At 32.1% G+C, this 13431-nt stretch overlaps 1 protein-coding gene across 2 annotated transcripts; it reads right to left on the reverse strand.

Moving 5' to 3' along the window:
• Positions 1 to 3544: 3544 nt before the first annotated feature.
• LOC127266182 (OVARIAN TUMOR DOMAIN-containing deubiquitinating enzyme 11) lies at positions 3545 to 8220 on the reverse strand. Of its 2 annotated transcripts, XM_051296347.1 has the most exons (11): positions 7994 to 8220; positions 7571 to 7769; positions 7029 to 7102; positions 6536 to 6590; positions 6226 to 6300; positions 6026 to 6099; positions 5887 to 5935; positions 5680 to 5764; positions 5541 to 5597; positions 5326 to 5409; positions 3545 to 3595 (listed from the first exon to the last, which is right to left on the reverse strand). In XM_051296347.1, the coding sequence occupies exons 2-10, from the start codon at positions 7733 to 7735 to the stop codon at positions 5366 to 5368; spliced, it is 678 nt and encodes a 225-aa protein (XP_051152304.1). In that variant the 5' UTR covers positions 7736 to 7769; positions 7994 to 8220; the 3' UTR covers positions 3545 to 3595; positions 5326 to 5365. The 2 variants fall into 2 exon arrangements, with proteins under 2 accessions (XP_051152304.1, XP_051152303.1); XM_051296346.1 differs by lacking the exon at positions 3545 to 3595 and having other exon boundaries at positions 5128 to 5409.
• Between the last annotated feature and the right edge of the window lie 5211 nt (positions 8221 to 13431).

Below are 13431 nucleotides of genomic sequence, written 5' to 3' on the forward strand. Positions count from 1 at the left end.
AAAGTTTGAAATCAATTTTGTTTGTTTTAATTTCTTGGCATCAAGATTGATCAACTCTTTCTCTTTGTTTGAAATCGACTTTGTTTGATTTTTTTTTTTTTTTTCTGGTGTTGTTTGATTTTATTTAATGTAATGCTTTTTATTTATTTATTGATTGATGTGCATAATATGCATAAGATGAAGATCTTATATATTTTTTTAAATTTTGTTGCTAGAAACAAACAAATTTATTTTGTTGAAGCATAAGTTGTATAATTTGATTGGATCAGATTATATCAAAAAAACTGAATTTAATTTTTAGCACCCACTCACTCAATCACTAATTACTAGATGATTTTGATTTGGATTGAATTGAATTGAATTGGATATGATAGGTGTATTATATATATGTTAATGCATTGTGTGTAATGGTTAGATACGAATGGACTATTACTTTGCTATATATCTAAATTCGACTATACTATGTTTATGATCTACAAATGCTACACTAGCTTTTTCTGTTTTTTCTCTTGGGCCCATGTAGTTGAGTCTTAGATGATGATTGTTATTAATATCTAATGTGTTCAATCAGTAATATTGTTGTTTTCATTATACTTGTCTGATTTTCAATCTATTTTCTTGTCTCTTCTCATCACATCGTTGACACAATATGCTTCTTGCACAATGGAGCATGAAAGTGTACACTTCTGTTTTACAAAATTGATGTTGATGATATGGCTATCTTCCCAATTTCTTGAAAAAGATGGCAATATGGGGCTGAAGGTTGTTGCTGGTTCTGAGATTGCTGCAGCAAGTATATCTTTATGTATCTTGAATTACTAGATCACTTTGTAAGCTATAGCTTCCTCTCCCGTTAGTTAGTGGTTACGCAATATTTTATTGAATAGAATATTTTTATGTGATTCGCTCAGCAATTATTTATTTATTTTTTATTTTATCATTGACTTTAGGTATCATTGATTTTTATTTTCTTTTAATCATTATATGTTGTCATTAGCTTGACTTTATTAGTAAGTAAGAATATTTGCGATGTACTTTATTTGACAGTTGTATTGTGAAGATCTTAATAAATTCGACTATTTTATTGAATAGTATATTTTTATGTGTAGATGACAAGATCACAACTGAGAGCAAGAATAAATCGCAATAAGCGAGTTGCTAATTTGGTTGCGATAGGTGCATTCTATGTTATGCATGTGGTGATTCGTTGGTGGACGATGTCTAGTTTTTATTTGTATCGTTCAATTGAATCAAGAACGTTACGTAGAAATTATTTAATGAGTTAGCATAACAGACGACAAAATATGATAAGGATGGTTTATGAAAGTGATGTTACAAGTGTGGTTAACATAAGAATGAATATACATGCATTTTCAACATTTTGCCATATTCTAGAATTTAAATGAGGATTAAAGAGTAGTAAAAACATGTTAGTCGATGAGCAGGTTGCGATGTTTTTATATATTCTTGCTCATAATACAAAAAATAGGATACTAGTCAATAGATTTCATCGATCTGGGGAAACTATAAGTCGGTATTTCAAGTTAGTCTTGAATGCTGTATGTCGATTACACAAAGATTTCTACAGAACACCAGTGCCGGTGCCAGATAATGAAACGGACGAAAGATAGAAATGGTTTAAGGTTAGTCAAACATATTTTTAGATTAGCAATATTAACTGATAATAAAATTTCTTAAGTAATATTTTCTTTTTTTATGAAGGGTTGCCTAGGAGCATTAGATGGTACATATGTGAAAGTTAAGGTTCCTATTGTTGATAGAAAACCTTATCGAACACGAAAAGGAGAGAATTGTACCAATGTCCTCGGAGTATGTATGAGAGACCTTTTATTCACGTATGTATTAGAGGGATGGGAGGGCTCTGCAGCAGACAATAGAGTTCTACGATATGCAATTAGTAGACCTAATGGTCTTAAAATAACTCAGGGTATGTGATCTTTTTAAACAATATACATATATAGAATTGTATATTAATTAACATAGATGTTATAATTAATTGTAGGAACATACTACTTTTGTGATGCTGGTTATACGAATGGTGAAGGAGTTTTAACCCCTTATCGAGGTCAACGTTACCATCTCAATGAGTGATCTCGTCCACCTATGACTGCCAAGGAGTTATTCAACATGAGACATTCATCGGCAAGGAATATTATAGAAAGGTGTTTTGGATTAATTAAAGCTAGATGGGCTATTTTGCGTGATAACGCATATCATCCCATAGAGTCCATGCCACGGATCATCATTGCTTGTTGTTTGTTACACAATTTTATATGAACAACAATGAGTGAAGACCCTATTGATAATGAAGTCTCAGCAAATCACGCGCAATTTGCAGACGACCATGACAACATTATTTGCATGATTGAGACTTCACAAGAATGGACTACTCGTAGAGACATCTTAGCTAATGAAATATTTAACAATTGGAACGCTAGACGTACCAATAATTAGTTTTCCTTAGAGATAGTCTTATTGCTTGTTTTTTTATACAGTTTTCAATTTCATTTGTCCTCCTGCAAAAGATAGTGTTGCTACAGTACATACTCTGTTACATTTGTACTTTGTGTATGTAAATGTGCTATTATAATAATGCTAAATTTGTTTAGTAATTTGTGTATATAAATGTGTTTATTATGTTTATATATTTTTATATAAATATGGCAAATTCAAATGTAGTAAGAAATATCGGAAGAAGCAAACATACATGGACAAATTAGGAAGATACTAAGTTGATTGATGCATTGATGGATTTACATGCATCTGGGAAGTATGCGGGTGCTGACAACGGTTTTAAACCGGGCTATTTAAATGGAGTTCAACAATTACTAGATATAAGTCTTCCTAACTCCGGTTTGAAAGCGGAACCACATATAAAATCTAGGATGAAAACATGGAAGACTCACTTTAGTATTGTGTATGATATGGTGCACACGAGTGGGTTTGGTTGGGATGAAGAAAAAAGTTGTGTTATTGCTGAGGAAAGTGTTTGGGACGAATACATCAAGGTATTTTCTAAATACTTAAATATACATATCTTAAATAATATTTATTTTAAATTTATTTATAATTGTTTTGTAGTCTCACAAAGGTGCTGCAAATTTTCGAGGCAAGCCATTCCCGTTCTATGATAAATTGTGTACTATCTTTGGTAAGGATCGAGCAACGGGTAGTCAAGCAACCGATCTTGGAGAAGAAGATCTCATCCAAGAGACCCAAAGAAATTTTCCAAACAATACTGATAACTTTGTTTGTTGAAGAAGTTGATCAGGATATTCGTCGATTTGACAAACCAATCGGTAGTGTTGCAAGCCAACGTAAGAGACGTAAAAGCACAGACGGATTTGAAATATATCGGGAATCATGCAAAGAGATGAAAGAAGTATTAGTTAAATTTGGAGATATTGTTGGTGAATCTCTGAATGTCAATCTCAAAGAAAAGTTAGAAGTTCGTGAACTGTACGAAAAAATTGATGAAGAGATAAGAATTTTACCGGACATTGATATCATACAATGTTTTAAAGCAGCTGATATGATTGAAAAGGATGTGTTGCGAGCACGGGCTTTTCTTACCCTGAATCAAGATGATAAAATTAGCATGATTAAAGCATTTGTAGATGGTTCCATGTGATAATTATTTTATATTTATATAGTTACTTTGCTTATTTAAGATGCCGAAGTATTTTATTTTATTTAATAATTTTTATAGTACTTTATTTAGGATTTTTTGGATTAATAAATTTTGTTTTTATTATTAATTTATATACTTTTAAGTATGATTTTTATTTGTTTAAATATAAATTTTTTTTAAAAAAAAATATTGTGCAATTCTCTGTTTATAGCCACCAAACAAGATATTTGATTCTCTGTTACATTTTTCCATTTGAATTCTCTGTTTTACCAAACAGGGCAATGAATTCTCATTCTCTATTTCATTTCCGTTTATCTGCAATTCCATTCTCTATACCAAACGTCCCCATTTTCTCTTTCCCAGGTCAGATCCATTTGTTTAGAAATACGGTATTTTAGATAGTATAATTATCAAGTTATTATTTTATTACTTTTTATATGAGTAGTGTTCTTGATATTTTAAATATTTTTAACATTATATCTAAATAAAAATATATACAATATGAATATCATTTAATATAAGATAATAAAATTTTATATAATACAAATAAATAAAAATTATATATATTTATTTATAATTAATTTAAAGTTTTTTTTTATTAAAGGAAAATGTTTAAATAAAAAATTTTTGAGTGAATTCCATTTGCAGATTTTAGAAATTTAATTAAATTGATTTATATTTGTTAAGTAATATAAAAATATATTTATATTAAATTTTATATTTTATAAAATGATAAAATATAATATATAATATATATATATAAAGAATCGTATCATAATTTTTAAAATATTGATCTTATATTAATAATTGACAGAAAGTATAAATAAACAACTTTTTTGTCCCAACGAGTATTTTAGTTTAAAATTTAAAAAATAATAATATTTGTATAATAATAATAAAATAATTTTATGATATAGGATTATTTATAAAAATAAAATTATTATTTGAGACAAACAAAATAATAAAATAAAACTATTGCATTAAAACATGAGAGTATTTATAAACAATAAAAATAATTTTATAATAATATGATTATTTATAAAAATAAATTATTATTTGAGACCAACAAAAATAATAAAATAATACTATTGAATTAAAACAAAAGAGTAATTATATTCAATTAATGCCAACTGTAATGTCAATTATCAGCAATTTACAATAGAAAATTATGAAGTCAAAATTGATTAACTGTAGCTAATTTACAAGTACACAAAATAATCCCCCAAGTTAAATAAAATATACTTAAGGGGTGTCCGGTAAGGGATGGCCTGGACTTACTACCTAGTGCGCACTTTCGAGTGGGCGTACATTCAAGTCATATAACTATTTGTATTTAAAAAATAAATATTTTTATTTTTTCCCAAAATTTAAAAAACATTACTTATTTTAATGATAGCAAAATGCTTACCAATCAACAGAAAAAGTATTTGTTATATAATAATATTTTAAAGAAAAATAAATAAATATCTGTCAAGTAAAAGACAAACAAAGCCTATATCGAAGAGCAGTATAAATATACACATGGAAGAAGAAGAAGAGAAGAACTAATTACAATACATTTTATCATATGCAGATTTTTCCTTCAGAGAAATTTATCACCAAGACAATAGTGTCAAGAGATGCCGCTGTTAAAAAAAAAAAAAGTAATTTCCAAAGTAAACCGCTAAACTTACATTGTTGTTGTCGCCGTTGTCGTCTCCGCCGGGGCAATCATCAGAATAACCAATGCTTTTTCCGGTATGGTCTCGTAGGAACCTCTGTCAAATGCAAATAGAAGGTAAGCAACAAAACCATTTAAAAATAAATCTTTTTACATGTTTAAGGAGGGCGTCAATGTAATAACCCGGGGGGGGGGGGGGGGGGGGGGGGGGGGGCTCATGTTCGTTACCTCCAGCTTGGTATATAGAGTTGTAATGAACTTCGCTCCAAAAGCTCAGCCACAGCTCTGCAAGAAAGCGTAGAAAGGGTGGCTGAATAAGTTTTTTCGGTCTGAAACAATGAAAAGCAGAGAGTGTGCAATAACATGCCTTTAGTGGGATTTCCGATTTTTGGAAGGATTTCGATGTAGCCCGAGTCGCGAAAAGAAGTGACCAAACAGATTTTGGCTTCAAACTACAGAGTTCAATAATGGCAGCGACATATTATAATATAATCGTAGGTATGAAACGACGTAGCCGAATTCATGTGTTCATGGCGATGCTAAGACTAATACGGTTATGTAAAATGCGACTTACTCGATCCGCAGCTGCTTGTAGAGTCACGTGATCGCCCCACTCTCCCAATCTATTAGCACAAAGAAAAAGAGTTTAAGTTAAAAACAAAATTACAAATGATAGGGACTGCGAAAGTCGCGAAAAGTGTCGAGCACCATACCGTTTCATCTTCCTCACATAGCGACTGTATTTCATGGGGACATAGCTTTCATATAGCTTTCTGTGGCGTTTCAGCTGCAAAATAGTCCAATGTTTGTGAATCGAGTGGTAATGTTGAGGTTGATTTGTAACGAAAATAACGTAATATGGCAAAAAACTATAGATCGAAACAATTTTGGCAACGATTGAGCTGAATTTCACCTGTTTGCAAACCTTCTTTCTTATGTACTTGTGATGATCGGGATTTTGAAATAGCTGGTCCGCAAGGGCTCGAAACTGAAACGGAACCATAAAAACGATAAATCAGCCAGAGACAGATTATCCTAAACACAAATGCCAGTACTAAGGTTTTAAAACATCAGCTATATGCAGCAATCAGGATAACAATAGCATGACATGAATCATCCAACTTCAAAGAGCGCAGCGCAACAAAATCAAAACTACAAATAGACATAACAATAAGCTCCATCAAGGGAACGCTACAAAATGTGTTGAGAGCATTAAAACCAACCTGGCAATTTCCGTCTCCTTCGATTTGCATTTCAGCTAAGCCATAAATCGACATCCTGACCATATTTAAATGTATGAATAGCCTGCCTAATATGGATAGAAACATTTTTAAAAAAGGCGTAACTATTAACTAAAATAAAAACGGGAGACACAATAGCCACAAAATAGTATATCAGCCTAGCAAACTCCCGTGCATGAATTTCACATTCTTTGATTCATATTTTCTTGCTAAAATTGTAATAGCCACCCGGTTTTGGCGTTTTTGAAATCACAACGCTAATCCTCACTAACGATGCTTTCCAATTACCAATAGCTTATTAGATTCGAGAAAGGGAAATCAACAATAATTCATCCTCTTTTTATGATTAGAATTAGTTTTCTTGATTTACTTTAATCTTAGCATCATAAGTATGTTCCCGAACTGTCTTCTAACCAAACGTATAAAACTGATAGAAGCAACGTATGCACGTAAAAGTTTGGAGAAGAAAGATAACCTCTCGGCTAGCCTCTCATGGTCTAAGGTTGCATGATTTGGATCCGGTATATCCCCAATAACCCGAGGGGTGTGCTGCAAATTTCACTAACCAGTAAGCTTGCATAATAATGAACCGAAAAATTTTGAGCTTCAAATTACATAAAGTTACAGCTAAAGAATCTTAAATTAAGCGGTATAAAACCATTGAATAGATTCTAGAAAGCAATCACTTATTCGAAATGCGAGTGGAAATTAACAACTAACAACAAAAAACCAAATGAAAACTACCCAAAAAGACAATCGAATACGCATGTATTCTCGTACTGCCGTTTATATTCCAATCAACACATTCGTATCGAATTTCCTCAATCAAGAATGATTCCAATCATTGGATTGGAATCTGTTCATTGAAGCTGCAAATAAACTAGCAATTCATCTCAAGCTTCCCATTTTGAAATCAAAGTTCCAAAAGAAAGAAAGAATTCCTAATTAATCACGAATCCATAGAAACCACAAATCAAAGACAGAAACCAATAACAATTACGCTGATCATACACATACCGGGATCGAATCCAAATGAGAAAGCCTTTTGCCAAGCTTCCCATCAAACCTTAATTTCTCATCCTCGGCTAACATTGCGGCAATCGTGTGATCATCCTCTGTATCCTGTGAGCTATTCAAGCTAGTGCTCGAGCTAGAAGCCTCATTCCCATACACATGAGTCATAACAATCTCTTCGAAATAATCGATCGATTAAACCCTAGAAACACAATCGCATTAAAGAAACCTCATAAATCATCCATCACATACACGCGTAATTCATATCGATTGTACACTGAAACAGAACCTAATCCCAAATCAGAAATAATTCGTGAAATATTTAAATCGCGATACGTGGCTGAAATTGAGACGCAAAGCGACAAATAAAAGAACTTGGAAGATTAAAAAACTGGAAGATCCACAAAAGAGCGAGATGATTCTTACCCTAAAATTGGATTATTCCTCTGGTTTTCCTTAAGTTAATCGATAATGGCAACAGTACGAAAGTAGAGGAGAGGAAGAAGGGATCAGATTAGGGTAAGGTAGGTGAGCAAACAAGAAGTGGAGAAGGCGTGTGAGATTGAAGTTGAAGTTGAAGATGCAGGTTCTTGAGGGGAAAGGAAGAATGGATCAAAGTGGGACTGCCTTCCAAGTTTCAACAATTCAATGAATTTCATTTATTAGTATTTTATGTACCTCCTATCCATATCGGCATTTTTATATGTCTGAAATTAATTTATCCTTTTTTCTTACAACAAAAAATAAAAATAAAAATAAAAATAAAAATAAAAAATAAAAATAAAAATAAAAATAATGGAAGATGCATTCGATAAAGAGAATAAAAAAAATAAAATATCTGTAAAATTTATTTGGTATAAAAGAATAGAGACAGTAAAAGACAAATATCTTTTCTTAATTTTTTCTTATTTGTTTGTTTGCATAAAAAAATAATTAAATTTGAGAATAAATAAATTTTTTACTTTTTTTTTTTCTCTTTGAAAGTATAAATAAATAAGGACATCTGGTAGATGTTATAATCACCTATATAAGTATTTATCAATCTTATAAATTTTTATTATAACAAGACTTATTACTCTATTAATAATTACATTTAAGAGGTACATATTATTTTTTTAAGAACTCATTACTTTTAATAAAAATAATTAGAAAAAATTAATTAATTAACTATTACACAAAATTTTAAATTTTAATTTTTTTAAAAGTTTGAATTTATCAATTATTTATTTGTACAAATATAACTTAAATTTATTTTAAAATACCACACAAATCTGCATATTTTTCAATCATATTTTTTATATATATTTATTTCAATATTTATTTTTTTAAGAAAAAAAATTATATTTAATTTCAACTATGACGAATGAAAATAGTAATTTTTTCAACTAATTTTTTTAATAAAATTATAGGCAACAAAAATTCTTTTGGCAATGCATTAATCCAACTTTATTTCAACATTTAAATTTCTAAATACCAATAAACACACAAATTCGAATAATTTAATATTAAAAATAATAATAACTATTATATACTACTTATTAAAATTTATAATAAATTTATAATTTTAAATAAAATTAATATTTTACATGTTATTTTTGACCACTTTTATATTTACAACTAACATTATTTTTTAAAAAATTAAAAAGAAATAAAAGAATTAATATGCAAAAGAAACAATAACAATACCAACGGTGTTAACACTGTAGCAACGTCATCTTATGATGCTAAATTAGGTGCCGATTGGAATAGGCAAACTCCATTTTTGCCAACTCAGTGCCATTGGTTAGAGATGTTCTTATGGAATCATTCACAAAAAAATATTAACAGAATAAACTCTTAATTTTTATATTTTAAAAAATTATACTAATATAATCTGAAAAAAAATATAGCATCTAATTTATTATTGAAAAAAAGTTACCAACAATATGTTTTTATGAATTTTCACTCATTAAAATCTATTTGATTCTTTCAAATTATATTTCTTAATGAATTTTCAATTTAAAAAAAAAATTAATAAATTGGCGGACAAGGGAGTAATTTTAAATATAATTTTGGCGGACAAGGGAGTAATATTTATTCTTTGATAATTTATTTTTTGTGTAATTTCATTTATTATTATTATTTTTCTTCAATTTCATTTTATAAATATTAACTGCACTTTTATTTTATTTTCTTTGGTTGAAATAAAGAATTTAAGATATGAAATAAATCTTTTCTCATTTTTTAAAATTTTATTCTCTCAATGAGCAAAGAAATGAAGAGGAAATATAATAAAAAAAGTTTAATATATATATATATTTATTAATTATATTTATTTTTTTACAATTTAACTTTAATTATTTAATTTGTATTTATTTGCTATTATTTTAATTTTTTTTACTATTATTTAACTTTGACGTGACTCAGTCATCATATTCAATCACTATTTCCTCCTCTGTGCCCTTTCAATATGGCTAGCCAGGTGACCATACTGAACAAGAATGCCGAGGTCGAGAAAGGTTGAATATAATAGTCGATGGGATAGACGTCTTTTGGATTGCCACAGAACTAGAGAATAGGAAAAAGTGTTGAAAGAGCTTCCCAAGCGCCGTAGTAATACCCAAATCTACTTCTCATTGCAACCACCCCACATGTTCACCATGAAAGTGAATACTCCATTGATGCCTTTTCAAGTATGGGAGTAGGCACCATTTTGGAAGGAGCTTTTCCGGCAGCTGTTGAGCAATCTAGCATCACGGATCTTCTAAGCATATCATTTCTTCTGCCCACCCAATAATTGTGCAACTAAGAAACATCATATGCCGCCGGCATCGACAAAGAGGGTGTTGGATATTCGGTTATTCTACAATCGATTATTTTGTGAGTGAAAATATGACGAATCGGTGTATCAAATTAATTAGATTAATTTGAAAGAAATAAATAAATATTATTTATTTATTGTATATGGGGTTTGGTTAATATTTTGGCTATTTTGTCTGTCTCGAGACAAACCAAATTGTACAAACCCAAATTAAACCCAGGTATATGACCTAATCGCAGTATTATTTGGATAAAATATTATCCGTTTGATAGATTTATTATAACCTCAAATGGAATGTTTGAAATTAGAATAAATTGCAATTGTTTCAAACGAAAGGTTTGAAATTATAATAAATTACGATCGTCACAAACAGAAAGTTTGTAATTAGAATCAATTACGACTACTTCAAACGGAAGAATTGAATTTAAAATAAATTACATCGATAATTAAGGTCGTAATTATGATCGTAATTGATCCCCTGCCATTTTGGCCGAGTGGAGACGTCTATATAAAGGGTCTCCCCCTTTCATCCTAATACCAACACCAACAACTCTCTCATCTATTCTAACTTTTCGGAAACCTCCCCAGCTCAGTTTCTTTCTCGTTTTTGTTTGCCGGAGCTCCAACGATTAGATGTGTCACTCTCATTGGAACGGAAACCATTTTATCTTTGGGTTAGAACGCCAGCCACCGAAGGCACTACCGGGGCGTATCTAATTTTCGGAAAGATGATCCATCCTCGACTCGATTTCACAGTAGAGTTTATTCTCGCGATACCCATATATTTCAACAATCGAAAATTAGATATTACTTTGCGAGAATGTCAACCCCTTCCGAAGTCGCTACCGGAGGAGCCGCTGGAACCGCCACCGGAGAAGTCGCCGGAGGAACCGCCGTAGGATTCGCCAGAGCCACCGCCAGAGGAGTCACCGGAACCACCGTTGGATGAGTCACCGGAGCCGCAGTCAAGGTAGTCGCTCCTCCACTTGAGCCAGTTCCATTTATGGGTAGTCCTATATTTTTTGGATTTGCCCTAAGGGGATGTGGGGGCTTTCTATGGTTTGTGGCCGCACCCTCTGCCTCATTCGCGGCCCAAACTGTTGGTCCTGGGCTTGGCCCACGGATGATGCCCTATGTACAAGTTTCACAACGATTCACGGGAGTGGACTTTAAGAGGTGGTAGGAGAAGATGCTCTTCTACCTGACTGCGATTGAGTTTGCCATGTTCGTGTTGCACGATGGCCCAATCACCCTAGAGCCCTGTGCGGACCAGCAGACGCATACGAATTATGCATCGTGGGCACATGAAAACTACATGATACGAAATACTATATTAGGTAGTCTCTCTAACTCTTTTTATAATGTATATTGCAAAATAAAGAGTGCGAAAGGGTTGTGGGATTCCCTTAAGAAAAAATATAAGTCCGAGAATGTCGGGTCTAAAATATTTTTTGTGGCCCGTTTATGGACTATAAAATGATAGATGGCAAGTCTGTCATCGAATAAGTTGAAGAATTTCAACACATTGTTCACTCTGTTATCGACAAGGAGATGCCACTACTAGAAAAGTTCATCATGAGTGTGATGATCGTGAAATTCCCCTTGAGTTGGAGCAACTTCAAGCATGGGTTGAAGCATGAGCTAAAGCAAATGGGGCTTGAAGATTTGATTGTCCGAATCCGGATAGAGAAAGACAACATAAAACAGCACAATGAGAAAAGTGGAGATATTGCTAAAGCCAACTTGGTCGGAGATCCCTCAAAAAAATGTGCACGCCCAACTCAAACGAATAAGGGCAAAGCCAAACAGTCCAAGTTTACAGGTAACTGTTTTAACTGTGGTAAAATAGGACACCGGGTTAAGGACTGCAAGACACCAAAAAAGAAGAAGCCAATTTCCCAACTGGTCGAGACGAGCCACCGGACTGATCTTGATCTCAATAGTGACGACCTTGTCCCTGTTGTGTATGAAAAAAATAATGTGAAAAGTCTGAGAGCTTGGTATATTGACACCGGAGCAACCTACCATATTTGCTCCGACAAAACAAACTTCTCTACCTGTAAGGAGACCGAAGGGAGGAAGTTGCACATGGGAAATCACGCAACTTTTGAGGTCCAAGGCGTAGGGAACGTGGTGCTGAAGATGACCTATGGAAAAGAGCTAACCCTGAAAGATGTCCTGCAGGCGCCAGACATTCGGAAAAATCTCATCTCAAGATCACTACTAGTTATGCATAGTTTTAAACTTGTCTTTGTAGCAGATAAATTTATATTATCGAAAAATGAGATGTTCTTAACTAGGGGTCATCTTACAAATGGGCTGTTCAAATTGAATGTAATGGCCGTGCGCCGAGCACCACCTATTGATAATAAAAATATTGCTTCTTCTTCGTAGTTGATCGAATGTTCTGATTTATGGCATTGTAGATTAGGTCATGTAAACCTAAATGCTATAAAAAGATTAGTAAATATGAATTTACTAAATATAAAAGAGGTGAACACTCAAAACAAATGTGAAGTTTGCGTGGAGGCCAAAATGGCAAAATTACCCTAACCGTCCGTCGAAAGAAAAACTAAGCCATTAGAGTTAATTCACACCGATGTATGTGATTTAAAATTTGTGCAGACTAGAGGTGTAAAGAAATATTTCATTACCTTTATCGATGACTGAACAAAGTATTGCTATATTTACTTATTAAAGGAAAAGAGTGAAGCAATCGAGGCCTTCAAGAATTTCAAAACCAAGGTAGAAAATCAATTTGACTGTAAAATTAAGACAATTCAAAGTGATAGATGTGGCGAATATGTGGCCCTGTTTGAAAAATTATGTAACAAAAGTGGCATAATTCATCAGACGACTCCATATTCACCTCAATCGAACGGTGTTGCATAATGCAAAAATCAAACACTTAAGGAAATGATGAATGCCTTTTTGATAAGTTCAGGACTTCCCCAAAACCTGTAGGGGAAGGGGGTACTGATGCAAATTATATCCTGGATAAGATTCCACTTAAGGATAAAGATGTCACCCCTTACAAACTATAGAAATGCAAGAAATCCACATA

Source organism: Andrographis paniculata, unplaced genomic scaffold, assembly GCF_009805555.1.
Source record: "Andrographis paniculata isolate CXL003 unplaced genomic scaffold, ASM980555v1 Contig74END, whole genome shotgun sequence".
NCBI lineage: Eukaryota > Viridiplantae > Streptophyta > Magnoliopsida > Lamiales > Acanthaceae > Andrographis > Andrographis paniculata.